The sequence below is a fragment of the Ovis canadensis genome, chromosome 14, assembly GCF_042477335.2.
Source record: "Ovis canadensis isolate MfBH-ARS-UI-01 breed Bighorn chromosome 14, ARS-UI_OviCan_v2, whole genome shotgun sequence".
NCBI lineage: Eukaryota > Metazoa > Chordata > Mammalia > Artiodactyla > Bovidae > Ovis > Ovis canadensis.
In genome coordinates, this window is record NC_091258.1 from 69,584,849 (window position 1) to 69,608,336 (window position 23,488).

Consider the following 23,488-nt stretch of genomic DNA (forward strand, 5'->3'; position numbering starts at 1 on the left):
GATTCTCCAGGCAGCAATACTGGAGTGGGTTGCCATGCCCTCCTCCAGGGGATCTTCCTAACCCAGGGATCGAACCCAGGTCTCCCGCATTGCAGGCGGATTCTTTACCATCTGAGCCACCAGGGAAGCCCCATGGAGCATTTACTATGTGCCAAATACATTCTTAGGCACTGGAAACATCTGTGAACACGATAAAGTCTCTTTGCAGCCACCGTGGAAAACAGTATGGCGGTTTCTCAAAACACGAAAACTAGAGGAATTCCTTGGCAGTCCAGTGGTTAGGACTCTCGGGGCCTAGGTTCAGTGCCTGGCTGCAGAACTAAGATTACACATGCCATTCGTTGGGGTCAAAAAAAAAGCTAAAACTAGAACTCTGTCACAGGACTCAGCAATCCCACTCCTGGATATATACTGAAAAAACCCCAAACACTAAATTTGAAAGGATACACACACCTCAATATTCGTAGCAATATTATTTACAATTGCCAAGATAATGGAAGTGACCTAAGTGTTCATCTACAGATGAAGAAGGCGTCATACGTACATACAGAATGGGATACTATTCAGTCATGAAAGTGAAATTTTTGCTATCTGCAGCAACATGGTTGGACTTGAAGGGCATTGCTGCTGCTGCTGCTAAGTCACTTCAGTCGTATAGGACTCTGGGTGACCCCACAGACAGCAGCCCACCAGGCTCCTCCGTCCCTGGGATTCTCCAGGCAAGAATACTCGAGTGGGTTGCCATCTCCTTCTCCAATGCATGAAAGTGAAAAGTGAAAGGGAAGTCGCTCAGTCGTGTCCAACCCTTAGCATGGACTGCAGCCTACCAGGCTCCTCTGTCCATGGGATTTTCCAGGCAAGGGTACTGGAGTGGGGTGCCATTGCCTTCTCCCGAAAGAGGCCTAGATGAGTTCAAAGGAAAGGCAGTGGAGTTCTCCTAATTTCTTCTTCTGCTGCGCCAAGCCGTGAGGGGACACCGAGGTGAGCTGAATGGACAGTCCCAGTCCAGGGTGAAGAGGGTGTTGTCTGGAGGGGTGGGTGGAGTACTGAAAAATATATTTTTGTAGAGAGGGGAGAGGGAACGGGGGAACTGAGAGTAGTTACATGCGATCGTCGTATCCCAGAGTGCCTCTCGCTCTAGAGATGTGCCTGCCCTGCGCAAGAGTCCAGTTTACAGATGGGGAAGCTGAGGCCGCGCGAGACAGGAGAACCAACCTGGCCAGGATCTGAGCGCGCATGGGCCAGCCTCTATCGGGAGGGAAAAGGTCAGGCTGCGGACTGGAGGAGGAACACTGCCCAGGCTGTCCTCCCGACAAGGCCTTGGCCAGGAAGCGGCTGGGGTGGAGGGTGCGCGCCCAGCACCTTAGAGCGGGCAGGGTCGAACGGAGGGCCGGCGCCCAGAGCCGCTGCGCGTGCGCAGAGAACACTGGGTCTCAACCCGCCGGTGAGGAAGGGGGCGTAGCTTCGAGCCACAAACGTCAGAGGGGGCGTGGCTTGGCGAGGATACATCAGCAAGGGGACTAGACCACCGTCCAAGTTGGAAGGAGGGGGCGTGGCCTGTGCCCCAGCTAGGGGGAAGAGGGCGTGGCCTCCCATATTTGGGTGGGAGGGGCGTGGCCCGGCTCTGCGCGCCGCACTTCTGGGCCTGCGCGCGCCGGAGTCAGGGGTCACGGCGGCGTGGGCTGTGGCGGGAAACACTGTTTGAAGCGGGTGAGTTACGGGAGAAGGGGATTTGCAGGGGACTTTGCCTGGCCGGGAAGGAGGCTTGGGGAGCCGAGTCCGTGGGCCTGAGAGAGAGTTGTGAGAACTCGCGTGGGGCATGGCGGCTGGAGGGATCCCCTTGGTTAGGGGGCGCGCGCAGGAGGGGCAGAGGCCAGTGGCCGTGGGCGCGTACGCGGGGGCAGATGACAGGGTGGGGGCGTCCCCTCGGCCTGCGGGGGGCGCTGGCGCTGGGCGCCGAGGACGAGGGGGACGCACACTGGGGAGTCTTGGGAGCAACGGGTCCCGGAGGCATTGGGTTCTCGATGGTGCACGTGAGGGCATGGTGTCATCTTTTATTCTCTAGGTACTGAGTACACTGTGCCCAGCACTGCCCTAGGGTTCGAGGCTACAACCCGAATAAGTCAGAGAAAGCCTCTTTCCCAGGGGCAGACCGAGAGTAGACAAGTAGTAAGTAATGACGACAAACCAATGTTGTCAGCTTGTGATTCGTTACCCCAAGGAAAGTGAAACAAGAGTAGCCTGCTTTTTTATTTCTGGAGTGAACAGGAGTAGTCCCTCTGGGGAAGTGACATTTGAGAGAGAAGCGAGCCCCGGAAAGAATGTTCTGGACATGGGGTGGATGGGCTGGCCATCCAGTAAAAAGACCTTGAAGCAGGAAGGGGCTTGGCTTCCTTGTAACTTGTAGGGAAGAGTGAGGCTGGAGACATGGTAGGGAGCCAGATCCTATAGGGCTTTGTACGTCTCAGTGTTCCCTTTAACGTTTACTGTAAGTTCAGTAGGGAGCTGGGGAGGTTTTGAGCATCACAGCATCTTGATCCTCCCCTGAGCTTTAAAAAATCTCTGACTGCAGATTGAAGATGGGGTTGTAGCAGGAGTGAGAGTGGAAGGAGGAGAGGCCAGTTGGAGGCAAGGGGGAATGCTAGGCGGCTCAGCCTGCAGTGCAAGTGGGGAGAATCCATCAGGCGGAGGTGGTTTCTGGAGTGTGAACGCGCACAAGGTGCGTGTAGGGAAGGGGGGAGCCCAGGATCACAGGGCTTGTGGTTCGAGCAGTAGGCTGGAGACGGGGAGCTGAGGGGGGGCAGGTTTGGGGGTGCCACCCTGAGGGCAGAGCTTAGGTGGTGCAAGTGGGCAGGGTGATGTCAGTGTGTCAGGTTCACGGCCACACCCACTCCAGGAACCTCTTGTTGCCTTTTCTCCCCCTCCTTCCTGCACTTCCCCACCCAGGCCGTTCCTGCCCTACTCAGGGCCTTTGCTGGGCACTGGGGAGCTAGTGATAATTCAGTTTGGTTGGAAGAAGAACAGGAATCTCAAGCCAGAGCTCTCTGAACTAAAAAGAGGCGGCACTAGTCTTTGGGAGCTAACAGAAGAAAATGAGGGTTCAAGGTGGACTCATGGCGTTGGTGACACCAGAGAAGGGTTTAAACCGACACAACTTGAAGTGGCCTGCATCGCAGGCTCTCTGCTAGGTGATGCTGGGGACCCAGACTGGAGCCAGCCCCTGACCCCTGTGTTTTGAGGACCTCTCAGTTGGAACTTGTCACAGCTTGTGCAGTAATGGAAATGCCCCCAAGATGCTGTGGGAGCCCCTAGGGGGCCGCTGATCAGTGAGGAGGAACTGAACCAGAACTGAGTTTCAGAGGGTGTAGAGGAGTTAGGTGGCCAAGAAAAAGGAAGATTTCATCCCGAAAACTTCTCCCAAGACCAGGCCCCATGCTGGATGATCCCGGGGACCCAGAGCAGCCTCAGCCCTGCCCCGCCATCAAGAGTTCCCTGTCTGGTGAGGGAGCCAGACACAAGCCCAGGTGATCCACAGCCCAGGACGAGGGCAGCAGGAGTCACGAGGCCCAGAGGGGGGACCTGGCCAAAGCCTGAAAGGTGTGGAGTTTTCAGGGGGGGCGGGAGTGAATAGATCCATTTGTCGTTATTTAATCGATCCTTTGACAGATGTGTGTGAGCCAGGATACAGGGTGAGCAAGCAGATGAGTCTGTCCTGTCTCCCCTGCTGGGCAGAGGGCAGTTCACCCCCATATCGCTCCTGGCACCCCCAGAGGCCGACAGTCTGGCGCACTGATCACCCGTGGGGCCCTGGAGCCAGTCTGCTTGGGTTGGAACCCGGGCTCTGCCCCTCTGAGCTCGTTGTGTCACCTCAGGCTTGAAGGTGGCTTCACGTCTCTGGGCCTCCGTGCCAGTCACTGTGTTGGAGAGTTAATAGCAGCACCTGCCTCAGAAGCTTTGGTGAAAATTTTGAGTTCCTTCCTTGGTGCTGCATTCAGAACGTATTCGGAGAAGGCAAAGGCAACCCACTCCAGCGTTCTTGCTTGGAGAATCCCAGGGACGGAGGATCCTGATAGGCTGCCTTCTATGGGGTCGCACAGATTCGGACACAACTGAAGCGACTTAGCAGCAGCAGCAGCACTTATTTATTGGGTGTGTACTCGGCTTCAGCCTCTCTCCTGGGGACATGAGATGTAGTGGGAAACAGAAGGTGAAATCCCGGCTTTGGCAGTATTTCCATTCTCCTTGCAGACAATAAACAAAACGAATAGGCAGTGGTGCTCAGGCTTGAGCAGCTTCGGAGGCCCTGGAGGGCTCGATCCTACGCGGGGGGCTGGGCCCACCTCCAGAGGCCCTGACTCAGTAGGTCTGGAGTGGGGCCTGAAGGCTTCCATTCCCACCAGTTCCCACCAGAAGCTGCAGGTGCAGGGCACCACACTTGGAGAACTCTTAACGATCTGATACAGCACAGCAGACAGCAAGAGGCCAGCAAGAAAAATAAAGCTAGGGAAGGAGTTGGAGAGTGTCAGGAGGGGCAGCGGGGCTGTCTTTTCAAGTTTTTCTGTATCTGTTTTCTGGTCGCACCTTGGCCTGTGGGAGTTCCCTGGCCAAAGAATCGAACCCATCCCCCCTGCCGTAGAAGTGCAGAGTCTAACCACTGGACTGCTGGGGAGGCCCCAGGGGCTGTATTTTGAAGCCGGCCTCACTGAGAAGGTGAAATTGGAACAAAAACCTGAAGGCGGGGAGGAGAGAGCCATGGGGATGTTTGGAAAAGAGCATTTGGTTGGGCAGCAAGAACAGCTTGTGAAAAGGTCTGGGGTAGGAGCAAGCCTGGAGTGTTTGAGGAACAGAGAGGAGGCAAGTGGCTGGAGTGAGCAAGGGAGAGAGGGCGGAGGTGGTATCCCTGAAAGAGTAGGTGGGGGCAGTTGTGCAGGGCCTTGTGGGCCACGATGAGGACTTTTGTTTTAACTATGCATGAGGCAAGAGCCAGGGACAGGCTCTGAGCAGAGCAGGGGTGGGACGATCTGACATAAACAGTCTCTTTGGTTGCTGAGTGGAGAAAACACTGAGGGGGGCCAGGTGGAAGGAGGGCGGGGCCAGGTGGAGGGGCCAGGTGGAAGGAGGGAGATGACAGGCGGGCAAGGCTATTCATTCAGCAGATACTCCTCGGGTGTCCTCTATGGGCCAGACACTGTTACTGACACCCGTGATTCTTCAGTGAAGGAGACTGCATCCCAGGCCGAGCTGAGCTTATTTTCCAGCAGGGGGAGCCAGACAAACAGCAATGCAAAAATAGAGGCCAACGATCTTACAGAGCTGGGGCGGGGCCTGTCCATTGAAAGGCAGAGCTGATAAATAAATTTGCTGATGCAGTGAGCGTGTGGTCTGAAGGGAAGAGAGAAGTTGGGGTGACTCCAAGGTTGTCGACCTGCCAGGAGTTGTACCGAATCAGGGGAGACTGTGGGGTGCGAGGAGCAGGTTTGGGGGGAGATCAGGAGCCTGGCTTTGGAGTCTGGGGTGCCTGAAGGGACGTCGCCACAGTGGACACTCAGATCTGTCAGCCTGGAGTCCCGGCTGAGGTCTGTGTGGGAGACACAAAAGCTAAGAGATGGCGTTTAAAGCCATCCCCTGGTGGTTAAGATTCCACTCTTAGTCGTGGGTTCGATCCCAGGTCAGGGGACTAAGATCCATATGCTTAGTGGTGTAGCAAAAAAAAAAGCGGTGAGGTTGGGTGGGATGGGATGACAACCTCCAGGGAGTGTGTCAGAGAGAAACGGGTGTGTGACTAGAGCAGGCACTCGTTGTGGTTAATGCTGGATTCACTTGCTGTTCAGTATTTGCTGCTGAAGCACCCAGAAAGGTGCCATGCTCTGCCCTGCACTCCTGCGAGGGGGACACCCAGGGACCCTTCCTTCTCATGCTGGCTTGCCTGACAGCACCTGGGATAGGCGACTAGTCCAGGACCCTAGGTTTTGCTCCAGTGACAGCTGCCCACCCATCGTACCCCCTGGCCACAGCCCAGTGACCCAGGGCAGCCGGTTGGCCCTCTCCTTCCTCCCCCTGACAAGCCAGGTCTGCCACTCCGTGGGGCTCCTGGCAACCCCTGAGCTTCCTCTGCCTCACCCGGGCATTTCCCCCAGGTCCTAACTCTCTGCATCCCTCTGGCTACTCGCATGGCCAGAGCAAAGGCCTCTAGGCTCATTCCTTATTCTGAGATCAGACCACGTATCTGCACAGTTACACGCGGAGGGCACAGGAAGTACTCAGGCGTAAAAAGGAATGAAGCCCAGATCCGTGCTAGAACGGGGGTGGACCTTGAAAACATTCTCAGGGAAAGAAGCCATACACAGGATTCCATTTCTAGGAAATGCGCAGAATAGGCCGATCCATCTAGACAAAGCAGATCAGTGGTGCTCTGGGGGAGGGCGGGAGAGGCACTGAGTGGAGAGGGTCTTTTTTGTGTGATGACAGTGTTCTAAGATGGACTGTGGTCAAGGTTGCCCAAGTTCTGAATATACTGAAAACCACTGAACTGTACACTTAAAATGTACATGAATCGTATGGTATGTGAATGAGATCTTGGTCAAACTATCTCCCCACCCCAGCCCCCCAGAAAGCCAATGTTGCCAGTTTATTACCTATCCTGCCACAATTATGCGTGAAAAAGCAACATCTTTAGATATATTTTCCCATCAGCTTGGATAAATGTTATTTTTCTTTTACGTGTTTCTCTCCAGCTTTTTCTTTTTTCGGCCCCAACTCATGGCCCCAACTATGGATCATAGTTTCTGACCAGAGATTGAACCCATGCCCCCTGCAATCCCTTCCTCCAACTTTTAATTAAAAAATTCCAAGCCTGCAGAGACATCCCAAGACAAAGTACAACGAACACCCACGAACCCTTTCCTGGATTTGTCAGTTGTGAAAGTGCTGCCTCACTTTGCTTTATCTTGATGCACATACCCTTTTTTTTTTTTTCACTGAACTGTGTACGGGTTGTAGCCATCATGATACTACAGGATAATGAGAATCAGGCCATTCTCTATGAAATGATACTGTTATCTCAGACAGTTATTCAGTTTGTGCAGTTCCAGCGATAGCCTTCAGAGCTATTTCCACTTTTTAAATCCAAGATCTGACCTGGGATCACACTAGTGATCCCACTAGTGAGTCGTCTAGTTGTCATGATGACATAGTCTCTCCTTTAATCTAAAACAGTTTCCTGATCTTTTTTCCTCCCCCTTCATGACTTGGACATTTTTTGAAGATTCCATCTCGCAGGCCAGTCTTTACTTTGGTTTGATTATTTCCTACTGATTAGAGTCAGGGTAAACATTTTCGTTTTCTTAGAATTTTTTTTTTTTTTCTTAATACAAAAGCTCTCTTAAGTACACCATTCTGTACTTTGCTTTCTCTACCTAACAATGGGTCTTTGAGAGTCCTCTGTCAGTTCATAGAGAGCTTCCTCATTCCTTTATATAGCTGCATAATATTCCAGGGGACAGAATTCATGTAACTTATTTAAACAGTTCCCCAGGGGAGGACATTTAGGTGGTTTCCAGTCTTTTGGGACTGCAAACAATGCTGCCGGAAATAACCTTGTAAATGCAGTTTTTCATTAGGTGATAGTATATCTGTAGCATAAGCCCCTGGATGTGGAATTACAGCCTCCCCACTTTTTATGCTTTCACTTGAGGTGCAATTTACACGTGGTGAAACGCGCAGGTCTCAAGTGTACAGCTGGCCACCGTACACTTCCACCACCCTGCAGAACAACCTCATGCCCCTTCCCAGTCAGTCTCCCCCACCCCAGCAGCAGCCACTAGCTAGACTTTTAGCATCATGGATGAGCATAGTCTTTTTTTTTTTTTTAATTTTTTGGCTGTACTGGACAGCTTGTGGGATCTTAGTTCTCCGACCAGGGATTGAACCCCCACCCTTAGCCGTGCAAGTGTGGCGTCCTAACCACTGGACCGCTAGGGAATTCCCTACTCTGGAGATTTTTTCAAAGGCTCACAGTCATGGTGGGTTCATGGGAGGCCATGGAGAAGACAGCAACCCTCCCCTCACCCCGGCTCGCCCCACAGGATGGATGGTAAGCGGCGACCAGGCCCGGGGCCTGGGGTGCCCCCAAAGCGGGCCCGCGGGGGCCTCTGGGATGAGGATGAGGCGTACCGGCCCTCGCAGTTCGAGGAGGAGCTGGCGCTGATGGAGGAGATGGAAGCAGAGCGCAGGCTGCAGGAGCAGGAGGAGGAGGCGCTGCAGTCGGCCCTGGAGGGGGCGGACGGTGAGACTCGGGGCAGGGGCCCCTCTGCGCCCCAGCCCCGTGGGTCCCCACACCTGTTGCGTCTCAGAACCCTGGAGCTGACCTGTAGCCTTTAACTCTCAGCCCCTGGCTGCTTCGAGCTCTGCAAAGGGCTGAACTTTGGCTGTCAGCAGGCCACCTGTTTCCTGTTGCTTCTAACCTTGACCCTTGACCCCTCGATCCCCCTGGAGTGTCCTGCCTGATCCAGACCACCGCCTCCACCTGACTTTCTTTCCCAAATGGGATGCTGCTTGAGGGGACAGGAGCAGAGGCGGGAAGGCAGTTACTTGTTTCCGAAGCAGGACCACGACTCCATGGAGCCCCGCTTCCCTCCCCCCATCCAGGGCAATTCTCCCTGACGGCCTCAGATGCCCGCTGGCTTCGGCCCGCCCCGCCCCCCTTAGACCCTCAGACGGAGCCCCTCATCTTCCAGCAGTTGGAGATCGACCATTATGTGGGTAAGCTTGGGGATCAGAGGCCTGGTGCATGGGAGGAGGGGCCGGGTCAGCTGCTCTGTGGGAAGAGAGGGACACAGAGGGTCCCTGCCCAGGGCTCTGAGAGGGAGGGACAAGTGGGGGCGGGGAGGGGGGCCTTCCTGGAGGAGGAGGTGTCTTCTGACTGAGGCCTGAAGGGGCTGGCTCCTCGCAGAAGGGAGAGGCGTGTGGTGTAGTTGCCATTCATTCATCCCGTCAGTCGGAAACAACCAAGCATCTGCACTGAGGCAGGCCCTGTACCAGGCAGACCAGGTCCCTGCTCCCCGAGGCTCACGTTCTAGAAGGAGAGGCAGAACAAGAAAGGAAGTGGAACACTGGCGGTGGCGAGGGTCACAGAGGAGCGTCAAGTAGGGAGGGGGAGCTGGACCTCGCCTCTTGGAGCTTTGGGAAGGCCCCCTCTGAGGTGATGAGGAGTCGTGGGGTTGTCTGGGAAAGCGGGACTCTGGGCAGAGGACCCCAAGGAGGGAGCAGGGCTGATACGTTTAAGGAGCAGCCAGGAGGCCAGTGAGGCAGTGAGGAGCCAGTGAGGACCTTAGCGCTCCGCTCTGAGTGAGCCGGCCTGTCCTTGGCAATGGGGAGACCCCGTCCAAGCTCCAGGGGCACTCACTAGTGGTAAAGAACCCACCTGCCAATGCATGAGATGCAGGTTTGATCCCTAGGTCCGGAAGAACCCCTGGAGAAGGGATGGCAACCCACTCCAGTATTCGTGCCTGGGAAATCCCATGGACAGAGGAGCCTGGCGGGCTACAGTCCACGGGGTCGCAAAGAGTCAGACATGACTGGGCAACTGAACACGCAGCACACATGCACGTCCAGGCTCCTCCTTGAATTTCGAAGGCTCCCCTGAGCGAGAAAGTAAAGACAGGCTACAGGTGGGGAGGAAGCGTTTGCCGTCTGTATGTCTGACAGAGGACTGGTGCTGCAAAAGAAGATTCAGAAAGAGTTCAAAAGTGGACAGAAATCTTGGACAATTCACTAGAGGATCCACAGTGGCAAACGTGCACGTGAGGTGATCCTCTGTGTCGTCGGCTGTCGGGTGAATGTAAATGACAGCCACCGTGAGACACACACCTGTGAGAGAGGCTAAAGTAAAATACACAGACACCACCAAGTGCGGGCGAGGATGTGGAGTGTCGGGAACCCGTGCTCAGTGAGGCCATGGCTGATGCAACCGCTCTGGGAAGCAGCCTGGAAGAATCTTACAGGGTTCAACCTAGCCTTTTACAGTTTTTCCGGTGGTAATTAAGTTTTTGGTTTTTGCCCTGAGCTTTATTGAGAGATCAGACTTAAACCTATTCTTACCATAGCGCCTGGCAGTTCTGCCTGAAAGATATTTACCCGAGAGAAGCAAACACCTCCATTCAGACAACAACCATGGATGTTGATAGCTCTTTTCTGGACCACCCAAAACTGGGAGCGCCTCACGCCCTGTGGCAGGTGGATGGATGACACACCATGCAGTGCTTCTCTGTGATAAAGGGAACAAATTGCTGACAAGCTTGACGTGGACGGGTGCCCAAGACGCCAGCCCGGGTGCAAGAAGCCGGGCCGGGAGGGCTACGAACTGAATGACTCCCTTCTGTGGACGGTCTCAAAAAGGCAAAATCAGGACGATGAGGAACAGACCGATGGTGCTGGGGGGCGGGCTGGAGGCGAGTGTGCTCACCAAGGGGCAGCTCGAGGGAGCTGTTTGAGTGACGGGACTGTCTTGTACCCCGGTTTTGGCGGTGGTTACACGAATCTACCCCCGCGTTAAAGCTCATGACGCTGCCCACGCAAAGTTGATTCCACTTTTGAAAGGGAAACACTTTTGGGGGGTCTGAGGTGGCAGCCCCTGCTTACCTGTGTTCCCCCCTCCCCCAGGCCCAGCGCGGCCCCTGCCTGGGGCGCCCCCGCCATCCCAGGGCTCGGTTCCCATCCTCCGCGCCTTCGGGGTCACCGACGAGGGGGTCTCTGTCTGCTGCCACATCCATGGCTTTGCACCCTACTTCTACACCCCAGCACCCCCCGGTGAGTGACCCCAACCCAGAAGACCCCTCCTCGCCCCAGCCACCCGGGGATCCCCTGCACATCTGACCGGCCCTTTCATACCCCAGGTTTCGGACCTGAGCACCTGAGTGAGCTGCAGCGGGAACTGAGTGCAGCCATTAGCCGGGACCAGCGCGGGGGCAAGGAGCTCACTGGGCCGGCCGTGCTGGCAGTGGAGCTGTGCTCCCGGGAGAGTGAGCACCACCCTAGGGGTCCCAGAGGTTGGGGGTGGAGGTCCTGGGCCGGCAGGGGTTCCCTTGGGCCGATGCCAGTCCCCTCTGCCCGCAGGCATGTTCGGGTACCATGGGCACGGCCCCTCCCCGTTTCTTCGTATCACCCTGGCACTGCCCCGCCTCATGGCACCCGCCCGCCGCCTCCTGGAGCAGGGGATCCGCCTGGCTGGCCTGGGCACCCCCAGCTTTGCGCCCTACGAGGCCAACGTTGACTTTGAGATCCGGTATGTCCTCCGTCTCACTTCTCCCACCTTGCCCCCTCTACCTGCCTCTGCCCACTGACCCTCATCCCCTTGAAGGTTCATGGTGGACACGGACATCGTGGGCTGCAACTGGCTGGAGCTCCCAGCTGGGAAATACATCCTGAGGCCAGAGGGGAAGGTATGGGGGTCTCCGGAGCTGAGTTTGGGCCGAGGGGACACAGGGCCGGGACCCTGTAACCGCTGACCCACTTCTTCCCCGTAGGCCACGCTGTGTCAGCTGGAGGCCGACGTGCTCTGGTCAGACGTGATCAGCCACCCGCCGGAAGGAGAGTGGCAGCGAATCGCCCCTCTGCGCGTGCTCAGCTTCGACATCGAGTGTGCTGGCCGCAAAGGTCTGTCCCTGGGGCCTGGGGTCCTCCCTCCCTCCTTCCCTACGTCCGTGATGGGCCCGTCTCACCCCAGGAGTCCCTGCGCTTCTTGAGCTCGCTCAGGGAGAAGGGAGTAAACACACAAGCAGATGCAACGCAAAGGAGGGCGGTGGCAGAGAGGGGCGGGGCCGCGGGGCAGGGGAGGCTTCCAGGGTGAGGGGACAGGCCTTGTGAAGAGGGATGGGTGGGGTATGGGGGTGGGGAGAGCAGCCAGTGCAGAGGCCCTGGGGCAGGACCGGCTCAGTCTGTGAGGGCTGGGAGAAGCGGGCAGAGTGGGAGCCTGGGTGGATCCTGCAGGGTCTGCGGGCGGTGGGGACGCTGTCGGTCAGGCCTGGTGGGATGCAGAGGTGCGCCCACCCAGTGAGTCATGAGGGAGCGTCAGGAGTCAGTGCCCTGCCTCCCTCCTCCCGCCCATGCAGGCATCTTCCCGGAGCCCGAGCGGGACCCCGTGATCCAGATCTGCTCACTGGGCCTGCGCTGGGGCGAGCCGGAGCCCTTCCTGCGCCTGGCGCTCACCCTGCGGCCCTGCGCCCCCATCCTGGGCGCCAAGGTGCAGAGCTACGAGCGGGAGGAGGACCTGCTCCAGGTGGCTCTCGTTCCATGCCCCGTCTCATGCCCCGTCTCATTTTCCTCAGCTCCCCCTGCCCCCACCCCTCCCCACCACACACACACACGCCCCCCCCAGGCTGTTTCTTGAGCCATTTCCCGCTCTGGATTCCCTATTTTCAGAGGCAGCTGCCCAGTCTTCCTTCCACTGGTGGGAGGGCTCTCGGGCTGCTCCTGGGGGCTTCCAGAATGTCCCAGGACTGGGGAGGACCCACGGCGGGGGGTTGACCAGAGTGTCACCCTGGATGACCCCGCGTGCTCCCACTTCAGGCCTGGTCGACCTTCATCCGCATCATGGATCCTGACGTGATTACTGGCTACAACATCCAGAACTTTGACCTTCCCTACCTCATCTCCCGGGCCCAGACCCTCAAGGTACGGCAGGTCAGGGGGAAGCTGCCCTGACACCCCACTGGGGGCTCAGGCTGTGGGCCACTGCCCAGCGGCTCCAGAGGCCTCCTGGAAACCCTGGCTCTGGCCCCGTCCCTGGCCTGCTGAAAGCCCAGGAGGTTCCTGTGGCTTTCGCAGAGGTGAGGAAGCATTCGTGGTTAAGTAAGCAAAGGCTCATGTGGGACTGCCTGGAGGTCCAGTGGTTAAGCGTCTGCGCTTCCCCGGCAGTGGGTGTGGGTTCAATACGTGGTCAGGGGACGAGGATCCCTCGTGCTGGGTGGTGCGGCCAAAAAAAGAAGAGCAAAGGCTTGGGTATTTGGAAGGGCAGACCGAAGCACGAGTGCAGTGCCTTGTTCTCTAGGCTTTAAAATATGTCAACAAAAACTAAGGAAAAAAGGAAGTTGGTGGCAAAACCTTGATGCTTGAACCTGGTGTGGGCATGGGGCCGTGTGGCTCTGCGGGGTCCGAAGCTCACAGTCACGTGTGGTCTCTCAGTCTGGAGGCTGGAAGGCCAGTCAGGGTGTCAGAGGGTTGGTTTCTTGTGAGGCCTCTCTCCTAGCTTCCTGTCGCCTCAGACATTGCGGGGTGTACCTGGCGCTCTCCCCTCTGTGCGCCAGTGTCCCCTTTTTTTAAAGACCACAGTCACATTGGATCAGGGCCACCCTAATGACCTCATCTTAACTTGCTCACCAACAAAGACTCAGTTTCCAAATGAGGTCACATTTGGAGGTCCAGGAGTTACAACTTCAACATCTTTTAGGCAAACACGCTTCAGCTCTTAACAGGTGCATTGTGCTGTTCAGTTGCTCAGTCGTGTCTGACTCTTTGCGACCCCATGGACTGTAGCACTCCAGGCTTCCCTGTCCTTCCCCATCTCCCGGAGTGTGCGCAAAACTCAGTGTCTGCTGAGTCAGTGATGCCATCCAACCATCTCATCCTCTGTCACCCCCCTTCTCCTCCTGCCCTCAATCTTTCTCAGCATCAGGGTGTTTTCCAGTAAGTCGGCTCTTCACATCAGGTGGCCAAATTATTGGAATTTCATCTTAAGCATCAGTCCTTCCAAGGGATATTCAGGGTTGATTTCTTGTTTTCTTCCTTTTCTATACATTTGGCCAGTTTCATAATGGAAAGAGCAAACAACCACACTCAGGGCTCCCCAGCAGCTCCAGGGAGAAGCCCACCCCCGTCAGCGTGGTGTTTATACTCCAGCCTCCGCTCCCTTGCCTTGCCCTCCGCCCCCAGTTCCACCGCTCCCCAGTTCCCCAGCTCAGGCCTGTCCTCCATGCCTGGTCCCCCCTGTTTGCTGTCTCTGGTACAGACCTAGCTCTCCACGCCGGCCCCTGCTTGTGCCTGCAGCTGGTCAACCCCCAGGCCCCCCCCACTGTGCACCCGCTGCTGCCCCGGCAAGCTCAGCACTGTCCCCAAGTCTGTTCCTCCTGCGCCTCCCCATCTGGGTGCAGCCCCCCAGCCCCTGGGCGCCATCCTTGCCCCTTCACCCCCATGGTCCCAGGCCCCTGACTCTTTCTGTCCAGCCTCCAGTTCGTGCCTGCCTGTCCCTGAGGGTCCTTCTGTCCCAGAGCTGCCCTAGTCCACAGGGCTCTCAGCAGACAGAGGGCAGCACCGCAGCGGGTATTGTGGGTGTTGTGGTCACTGCTCCTGTGGCTCAGCCCTGCAGATCCCCCCAGCCTCCGCCCGTCCTGTGTGCTGTGCCCCCAGGTGCCAAGCTTCCCCTTGCTGGGCCGTGTGATCGGCCTCCGCTCCAACATCCGGGACTCGTCCTTCCAGTCCAGGCAGACCGGCCGGCGGGACAGCAAGGTGGTCAGCATGGTGGGCCGCGTGCAGATGGACATGCTGCAGGTACGGCTGGGCCGGGAGGGGCTGCCCTCGCGGGGCCACTTCCCCAGGGCCGCCGCCCAACCTGCCCCGCCCGCCGCAGGTGCTTCTGCGGGAGTACAAGCTCCGGTCCTACACACTCAATGCCGTGAGCTTCCACTTCCTGGGCGAGCAGAAGGAGGACGTGCAGCACAGCATCATCACAGACCTGCAGGTGCGGGTGCCCCTGACCCCGCCTCCGAAGCCCTCAGACCCCGCCTTCCAAGCCCTCAGGCCCCGCCTCCCGTCCCCTCAGACCACGCCTCCTGAGCCCTCAGACCCCGCTTCCCATCCCCTCAGACCACGCCTCCTGAGCCCTCAGACCCCGCCTCCCATCCTCAGACCGCGCCTCCTGAGCCCTCAGACTCCGCCTCCCGTCCCCTCAGACCCCGCCTCCCGTCCCCTCAGACCCCACCTCCCAAGCCCTCAGACCCCGCCTCCCTTCCCTCAGACCCCGCCTCCTGTCCCCTCAGAACCTGCCTCCCAAGCCCTCAGGCCCCGCCTCCCGTCCCCTCAGACCGCGCCTCCTGAGCCCTCAGACTCCGCCTCCCGTCCCCTCAGACCCCGCCTCCCGCCCCCTCAGACTCCGCCCTTCAACTCCCGCTTACCTTCCCGCTCTTGGACATCCTGTGCCTGTTCTCCTGACCTTTCCCTTCACCTCCTGCCCTTGACCTCTGACCTCCCGCCGCAGATGGGAACTGTATCCTTAGCCATTCCTGTGACCTCTGGCATGGTGACCTCTGTTCCACTGCCCTGCCCTTCCTAGTCCACACTAGTCTCTCAGACCGCACCCTGCTCCCTTCCACCCTGTCGCCCCCCTGACCCCTGTCCCTGTCCCCAGAACGGAAACGACCAGACGCGCCGCCGCCTGGCCGTGTACTGCCTCAAGGACGCCTTCCTGCCCCTGCGGCTGCTGGAGCGGCTCATGGTGCTGGTGAACGCCATGGAGATGGCGCGTGTCACCGGCGTGCCCCTCGGCTACCTGCTCAGCCGCGGCCAGCAGGTCAAGGTCGTGTCCCAGCTGCTGCGACAGGTCAGCAGGCAGAGCCTGGGGCGGTCGGGCCACCGCACTCCCCACCGAGGGGCCCTCCTCACCCCCCACACTTGGGTCCCGCCTTCTCCCTTCCCAGGCCATGCGCCAGGGTCTGCTGATGCCCGTGGTGAAGACGGAGGGCGGTGAGGACTATACCGGGGCCACGGTCATCGAGCCACTGAAAGGGTGAGAACCGCCGAGGGAGCAGCAGGCCACGGGTAATGGGTGCGAGGGGGTGCCCGGCCCTGACTCTCCTCCCGTGCCCCCAGGTACTATGACGTCCCCATCGCCACCCTGGACTTCTCCTCGCTGTACCCGTCCATCATGATGGCCCACAACCTGTGCTACACCACGCTCCTGCGGCCCGGGGCCGCCCAGAAACTAGGGTACAGCGCCTCACTCACCACGTGTACCCTGAGACTGCCCCGGGACCGGCCAGAGGGGCCAGAGACCCAGAGCTAGCGGGGAGGGGAGGGGACTGGCAAGAGGTAGGGGCGTCCTGAGGGATGAAGAGGAGGAGCCATGGTGGGGGATGGCCAGGCCTCACCCTCACCATCTCTCATCCAGCCTGACCGAGGATCAGTTCATCAAGACACCCACGGGGGACGAGTTTGTGAAGACATCGGTGCGGAAGGGGCTGCTCCCCCAGATCCTGGAAAACCTGCTCAGCGCCCGGAAGAGGTGGGCCCTTGAGCTCCCCCCGCCCACCCTGCTCTGAGCTTGTTGAAGTCGCCTGGAGTCCCTGTCCCTCAGCAGTGCGTGTCGCTGCAGCTGCGCCTCAGCTGGAACCAGTCACCCACTGCGGGCAGCTCCCGCCAGCCCCTCTGCCAGGCAACCCCATACAGTGTGCGGCCTGCACGACTGCACGTGGCACCCCTTTTCAGAAGGGCACCCTGGCCCAGCCCTCTCATCTCCCCCTGAGGCCTGGGATGCCCCTCAAGTGGCCTTTGGTCCCCACGTCCTCCTTTCTCTTCCCAGGGCCAAGGCCGAGCTGGCCAAGGAGACAGACCCCCTACGGCGGCAAGTGTTGGACGGGCGCCAGCTGGCACTGAAAGTGAGTGCTAACTCTGTGTACGGCTTCACTGGCGCCCAGGTGGGTAGGCTGCCATGCCTGGAAATCTCACAGGTGAGTGCACAGTGGCAGGTGGAGGGCAGACACCCCCTCTTGGGGAGAATCAGGGCTCAGTGTGGTGGAGGTCAGGGCCGGGATAGCCCCAACCCACCGGCCTTTTGGAGAGTGGATGCCCACGTGATTGGTTTAGCAGAACACTTGCTGACCGTTCACTGTGGGCTGGGCCCTGCGCTTCGTGGGTCCAGCCGGTGACACCGGGTGAGAGCGCCTGTCCTAGTGTCCAGCCTTGCGGGGACACCGATGGCGACAGGAGTAAATGTGTACAGGAGGGCAGTTGGGGAGGGAGGGGCGGGGTGGGGCAGGGCAGGGCCGGCAGAGGCCGAGGAATGGAGGGAGGGGCCCAGTCTAGCTTGCTCTTTCCACCTGTCCGTCAGTCACTTGGCAGCCTCGTGTTCCTGGCAGTTGCCACCTCCTGCGCTGGTCTCCATCGGGGTGGCAGAGTAGAGAGCACCTTCCCTTCCCCCTCCTGATGGGAGAACAGGGCCGTGTCTCTGTCAGGGGCCTTGAGCCACACTGTATCCCCTTGCCCTCTGGAGGGACTGGAGGCTGAGTAACTAAGGTCAGTCACATGGTGCGCCAGGCACCTGACTCCAATAAAAACCCAGACCACCGAGGCTGGGGTTCACCCAGCAGCGCGGTCAGGCGCGGGCATTTGACTTTACGTCCTCAGTCACCGTCTGGACAGACGCAGGTCCCCCGTCCTGGGCCTGAGTGAGGACCCCAGTGAGGACCCCGGTGAGGACGCTCGGCTGGCACGGACACTGCTCTGCTCCGAGAGGAAACGTGGGCAGATGTGCCCACAGCAGCATCCTGTGGGGCTGTTTACTGCTCAGACAGAAAAACAGACCCGTGGCAAGACCACAGCGGGCCTGACTCTCTGAGGTTCTGCCGAGCTGGGATCAGGTGTAGTTCAGGGGCCCCCAAGCCCACCCTCAGATCCAGTGATGCACTAGAAGGATTCAGAACTCAGAAAAGCTGTTATACTCATGGTTATGATTTATTACAGTGAAAGGATAGGGGTTAAAAGCAGCCAAGGGAAAGGCACATGGGGCAGAGTCCAGGGGAGACCAGGTGGAAGCTTCCACTTGCCTTTCCCAGGGGAGTCCTGCAGACAGCTCTCCTTCCTCCCCGCATTGACGCACATGTGGTACTGCCCATCAAGGAAGTTCACCCGAGCCTTGGTGGCCTGGGTTTTTATTGAGGGTCAGGTGCACGGAGTACACCATGTGACTGACCTCAGTTACTCAGTCTCCAGTCTCTCCAGAGGTCAAGGTGATACGGTGTGGCCTAAGGCCCCCACCATAAATCACATTAGATCACTTGGTGTGACCCAAGGTCCCAGATGAACAAAGACATTTGTCAGGCAGGACATGCCAAGGGCTTTGAGGTTCCCTCCCAGGAGCCAGCCATTTGGGCGAGGTTAATCTCTGTGGTGGATCACTCTTACCGCTCTTTCTGGCCCTTCCTAGTCCCCGGGGCCTCTCCCAACCTCCTCTGTGGAAAGCAGTGGATGCTTGGGCATCGGGTTGCAGCTCCCAAGGGGAGGCCAGGCAGGAGGGTGTGGCTGGGCCTTTCCCTTGGCACTTCCTCATCGCTGCTGCCGTTTCCTGGCCCTGCCTCTCGTCACTTTCCTCTCAGCCCCTTCTCTCTGTCTCAGTTATGTCTGTTTCTTAGCATCTTTTCCTAGTCTGTCTCTTAAGCTTATGAAGGCCAGAGGGTGGAAGAAAAAAGAGTACCGAGTCATTTCAGAAAACAGGTAGAAAAAGGAACATCGAATGGTGGAACAAATAGAAGACAGTTGGATGGTAGATTTAAGCGCAGATATAATCAGTAATTACACTAAACATAAATGGCCTAAATGCTCCAGTTAAACACAAAGGTTTTCTGGCTGGGTCCAGGCAAAAACAGAAGTCACGTGTGTTTCTCCTTAGTGTGTCCCTCCTCCTCCCCCAAATTCAGTTTCCTTATTTGGAAAGGAGTGGTCTCCCCCTGGCCCTGGTACAGCCCCCTGTCTTTGAGGGGTGGACATTTCTGATTGCCCAAGGATGGGGGAATGGGACCAGGAATATCACCAGATGTCTCAGCACCTCTGTGGAGAGACACTGAGCTGATGGCCTCTTCTGGCACTGGCCTTTCCGCCACTGTTTGCTGCTGTCAGGCCCTCATCTACGGACCTCCATGCAGGAATAGCTCAGTAGCCCATTTTGCATATTTGGAAGCTGAGACCCAGAGAGACAGCGGCTTACCCATGCTCATACCTGGCCCCTGCAAACGGCCCTCACTCTGCGTGATTCTCTCCCCAACAGAGCGTCACCGGGTTCGGGCGCCAGATGATTGAGAAGACAAAGCAGCTCGTGGAGACCAAGTACACGGTGGAGAACGGCTACAGCACCAGCGCCAAGGTCAGGGGCCTCCTGCCTGCCTGCTGCTGCCTGAGACGGGCCTGGGGCTGGCGAGGGAAGTGCGGGGGCCGCCCAGCATCTCCCCGCCCCTCCGGGTCACACGCGCCCCTCCCCAGGTGGTGTATGGTGACACAGACTCGGTCATGTGCCGCTTCGGCGTCTCCTCCGTGGCTGAGGCGATGGCTTTGGGACGGGAGGCTGCAGACTGGGTGTCCGGCCACTTCCCCTCGCCCATCCGGCTAGAGTTTGAGAAAGTAAGCGGGAGGCCCCCAGTGCTTGGAGTGGACAGATGTGAATCTTGCCACTTTTGGGGGAGGGTCTCTGAGTCTCGGGATGTCTGTGTTTGTGTGGGGTTCTCCTGCTGTGTCAGCGTCTGGGCACCCTATGGTCCTCAGGTCTCCATTTCCGGGCACCCTGAACTGGGTGTCCCATTCTTTGAGTTCATAAGCCCCACTTTTGAGGTATTTTGTTTGCTGCCTGGGTCCTCCTGAATTCAGAACTTTGATTTTAGAAACCTCCACAGCCTTGGGCTTTGCTGTGAAAGACTGTTTGTTTCCTAAAGATGCTATGAGTCTTGGAGCATCTCTGGTTTTTAGGTCTTGGAGGGGCAGCCCTGTCCATTGGGGGCCCCCTGACCAGGAGATTCCTGGTTTGGGGCGCTGCTTTCCAGTTCTCCCAGAGTGCGACAGGCTTGGGTCTGGGAGCCCTCACGTCATACATTCAAAGCTGGGGTCAGGCCTTGGGGTACACTTGCTCTCAGATTTGGAGCCTGTCCATCTGGGGAGGTCCCTGCCTCAGGGCTCACTCCCTGCTAGTCTCCTCTTTTTGAGGGGGTTCTGCCTGTCTCCCCTATCTGCCTCCGGTCTGTTTCAGGCCTCCATTTGGGGCCCTCCAGACCAGCAGCAGCAGCAGGCTTCATCACAGTGTCTGGATCTTGGGTTTTAGGGTCTAGGTTTATTCCAGTCCATTTCAGATTTGGGGAAGGTCCCTGGAATGCTGAGGTTCCCCCCAGCTACCCCCTCCACACAGCCTCTCGAGCTGAGATGCTGGGGTCTTAGGGTCCATCTTCCCCAGTGACCCAATCACACATCCCTGGGACCATCCCTGACTGTCTCGTTTCTGGGGGAGTCTCAGGATGGGGCGACGGCGCCCACAGCCCCAGGGGCTCAGCCTGCGGCGGCTTTCCCCCAGGTCTACTTCCCCTACCTGCTCATCAGCAAGAAGCGGTACGCGGGCCTGCTCTTCTCCTCCCGGCCCGACGCCCACGACCGCATGGACTGCAAGGGCCTGGAGGCTGTGCGCAGGGACAACTGCCCCCTGGTGGCCAACCTCGTCACCGCCTCGCTGCGCCGCCTGCTCATCGACCGGTGCGTGGGGACCTCCACCCGGCCCCGAGCCCCTCCTCCCCTGGGGACACAGGTGTCAGGCCCAGCCCTTCAGTGGCGGCGCTGTGGAAAGAGTGGGGTCGGGCAGCTGCGGGTTCCGGCCCCGTTTCTGCCCCCTGGCAGGGCCCCTCCCCACCCCTGGCGCGCACCCCGACTCCCCTGACGGCCGCCCCTCTGCAGAGACCCCGCGGGCGCCGTGGCGCATGCACAGGACGTCATCTCCGACCTGCTGTGTAATCGCATTGACATCTCGCAGCTGGTCATTACCAAGGAGCTGACCCGCGCCGCCGCCGACTACGCGGGCAAGCAGGCCCACGTGGAGCTGGCCGAGAGGTGCGCCCAGCCGGGGAGGGGGCGGGAGTGGCCAGAAATAGCCCCTCACCCGCCAGCTGGGCCCGCCACTTCCTAGCCCGCCGGCCCGCCCCCGCCGGGGCCACCTGCCCTCACCCGGGCCCAACGCCTTGGTCTCCCCGCAGGATGAGGAAGCGGGACCCCGGGAGCGCGCCCAGCCTGGGCGACCGCGTCCCCTACGTGATCATCAGCGCTGCCAAGGGCGTGGCCGCCTACATGAAGTCCGAGGTCAGGCCCACCTGGGCTTCGCGCTCCGCCCAGCTCTCCGTGCTCTCACTTCTGCTTTCCAGGCAGGGTGGGAGGGTGTTCCTCTCCGCGGGCCCGCAGGGACCTTGAGAACCGCCCCCAACACACCACTGGGAGTTGGCTCCGTGATGCTTTGCTCTCAGGCTTCCCCGCACCCTCTGGAAGGCCCCTCCCCCCCGCTATTTGGACCCCTCCTGGAGGAGGCGCAGCCCCCCTGCACACAGCGAGAGTGCCTGTCACACCGTCAGTTTCTGAGGCTCTGGCTTCTTGGTCCCTGCTCTCCAGCTTGTCCTTCCCTGGGATTCACACCCCCCTGCATTCTACCTGGATGTCTAGTGACCCCTGACCCCACAACCCCCTCTAGTCCCCAGTTCCTGCCCCATCACCTTAGATCTGGGCTTCCAGCCTCCAGCTCCATCTTCCTGCTTCCTGCCCCCACTGTGCTCTCTGACCCTTTAGTGGCGACCTGAGGGCTTCAACCTGTGGGTCACAGAGACTGTGACCAGGGACCCCCCCCCCATGACCTCTGACCCCATCCTAGCCTGGGCTAGCGACTGCCACTCAGCATTACCCACACTCATGACTGAAGGACCCCCCCCCCCCGCAACCTCTGCGACTCCAGGGACCCCGGTGCCTCAGCCCCTCCCAGGCCCCTCCACTCCGTCCCCTGGTGTGACGGTGCCCTGCTCTGCCCACAGGACCCCCTGTTCGTACTGGAGCACAGCCTGCCCATTGACACGCAGTACTACCTGGAGCAGCAGCTCGCCAAGCCGCTCCTGCGCATCTTCGAGCCCATCCTGGGCGAGGGCCGTGCGGAGGCTGTGCTGCTGCGTACGGGGGTGGGGTGGGGGATCCCGGGCGGGTTGGGGGACGGGGGTCAGGGTCGGGCACCCGGCCCACCGCCTGCCCTCACCTGCAGGTGGGGACCACACTCGCTGCAAGACGGTGCTCACGGGCAAGGTGGGCGGCCTGCTGGCCTTCGCCAAACGCCGGAGCTGCTGCGTTGGCTGCCGCACTGTCCTCAGCCACCAGGGTGAGCGCGGGACCCCGGCTCCTGGCCCTCCCGCCTCCGCCATCGCCCGGGGGCCCGGGCGCCAGCCCCGAGGGCCGGTGTGGCCCCTGGGTGGGGCTCCCGTCTGCAGGCGCCCCCAGGAGGGTCCCAGGCCCCCTACCCCGGGAGTTCCCCAGGGAGTTTTCTCCACACACTCGCTCCCTTGTTCTCTCATCTTGGGGACTTTCAGAAGCCGGGATGGGCAGCGGGCGGGGATGGGGCGGCCCAGGCCCTGGCTCAGCCCCAGCTCCCCTGTGCTGACCGGCCCCCCCTCCCCTCATCCCAGGAGCCGTGTGCAAGTTCTGCCAGCCCCGGGAGTCGGAGCTGTACCAGAAGGAGGTGAGGGGATAGGGGAGGCGGGCCGGGCAGCTGGGGGTCGGGCAGGGCTAGGCCGCCCGCTCAGCCCCTGCTGCCCTCAGGTGTCCCACCTGAGCGCCCTGGAGGAGCGCTTCTCACGCCTGTGGACGCAGTGCCAGCGCTGCCAGGGCAGCCTGCACGAGGACGTCATCTGCACCAGGTGGGCGGCCGGCTGGGCCAGGGCAGCCCCCAGGGTCCCCCCCACACATCCCCTTCCGGCTGTGAGGGTCTCCCCGACCCATAGTGTCCCAGCCTGCACAACAGGCCGGTACACCGGTCCTGGCCTCCCTGGGGTGGGGCTGGGGGGCTGCTGAGCGGGGAGGGCCGGGCACCCAGTATCTGCCCGAGAAATGGCCATGCACACGCACACGCCATCACACAGAAGCACACACAGGGTCTCGGCCCCCTCCCCCAGGGCGGGCTGGGCTTTCCCCAGGGAATGGGTGGGCGGGGCGGGTTCCCACGCCAGGTGCCAGGTGCCAGGTGATATACAGCCGGTGGCCCAGCGCCCGCTCGAGCACCCGCTGTTACCGGCTTCCCCCCCCCAACCCGGGGCCCGCTGAGCAAACAGCTCCTGGTGGGCGGGCGCCGGGTGGGCAGCACACAGGGGCCAAAGTCCTGGGAACAGCCCCTGCCCCACTGCGGGCGCTGACCGCCGCCTGGCCCGCAGCCGGGACTGTCCCATCTTCTACATGCGCAAGAAGGTGCGGAAGGACCTGGAGGACCAGGAGCGGCTGCTGCGGCGCTTCGGGCCCCCCGGCCCCGAGGCCTGGTGACCTCTGACTTCAGCGGACTTCCCACCTTGGGGGGGCGGGGGGACAGGCGGGGAATTAATAAAGCTCAGGCCTTTTGTTCCATGGTATCTTGTGGTCTCTGGGGGGTCGTGGTCCACCGTCACGAGCCCTGGCCCAGGTGGCCTCGCTTCACTTGGTGGGATGCCCCGACCCCCAGGAGCTCCCATGGGCCTCTTCACCC

The 23,488-nt window shown here is 59.6% G+C and overlaps 1 protein-coding gene across 5 annotated transcripts; it reads left to right on the plus strand.

The window, feature by feature from the left end:
- Positions 1-854: 854 nt before the first annotated feature.
- On the plus strand, positions 855-23,370 carry POLD1 (DNA polymerase delta 1, catalytic subunit). Of its 5 annotated transcripts, XM_069551320.1 has the most exons (28): positions 1,664-1,710; positions 2,573-2,719; positions 8,085-8,284; positions 8,647-8,760; positions 10,660-10,806; positions 10,893-11,018; positions 11,113-11,281; positions 11,357-11,438; positions 11,523-11,652; positions 12,108-12,274; positions 12,565-12,669; positions 14,401-14,541; positions 14,621-14,731; positions 15,398-15,589; positions 15,687-15,775; positions 15,859-15,975; positions 16,157-16,270; positions 16,568-16,715; positions 19,028-19,123; positions 19,240-19,377; positions 20,315-20,490; positions 20,689-20,841; positions 20,985-21,087; positions 21,804-21,936; positions 22,025-22,138; positions 22,443-22,495; positions 22,576-22,673; positions 23,184-23,370. In XM_069551320.1, the coding sequence occupies exons 3-28, from the start codon at positions 8,086-8,088 to the stop codon at positions 23,287-23,289; spliced, it is 3,321 nt and encodes a 1,106-aa protein (XP_069407421.1). In that variant the 5' UTR covers positions 1,664-1,710; positions 2,573-2,719; position 8,085; the 3' UTR covers positions 23,290-23,370. The 5 variants fall into 5 exon arrangements, 4 of the variants coding, with proteins under 4 accessions (XP_069407422.1, XP_069407420.1, XP_069407421.1 ...); XM_069551321.1 differs by lacking the exons at positions 1,664-1,710; positions 2,573-2,719 and adding an exon at positions 855-981; XM_069551319.1 differs by lacking the exon at positions 2,573-2,719 and having other exon boundaries at positions 1,634-1,710.
- Positions 23,371-23,488: the final 118 nt, after the last annotated feature.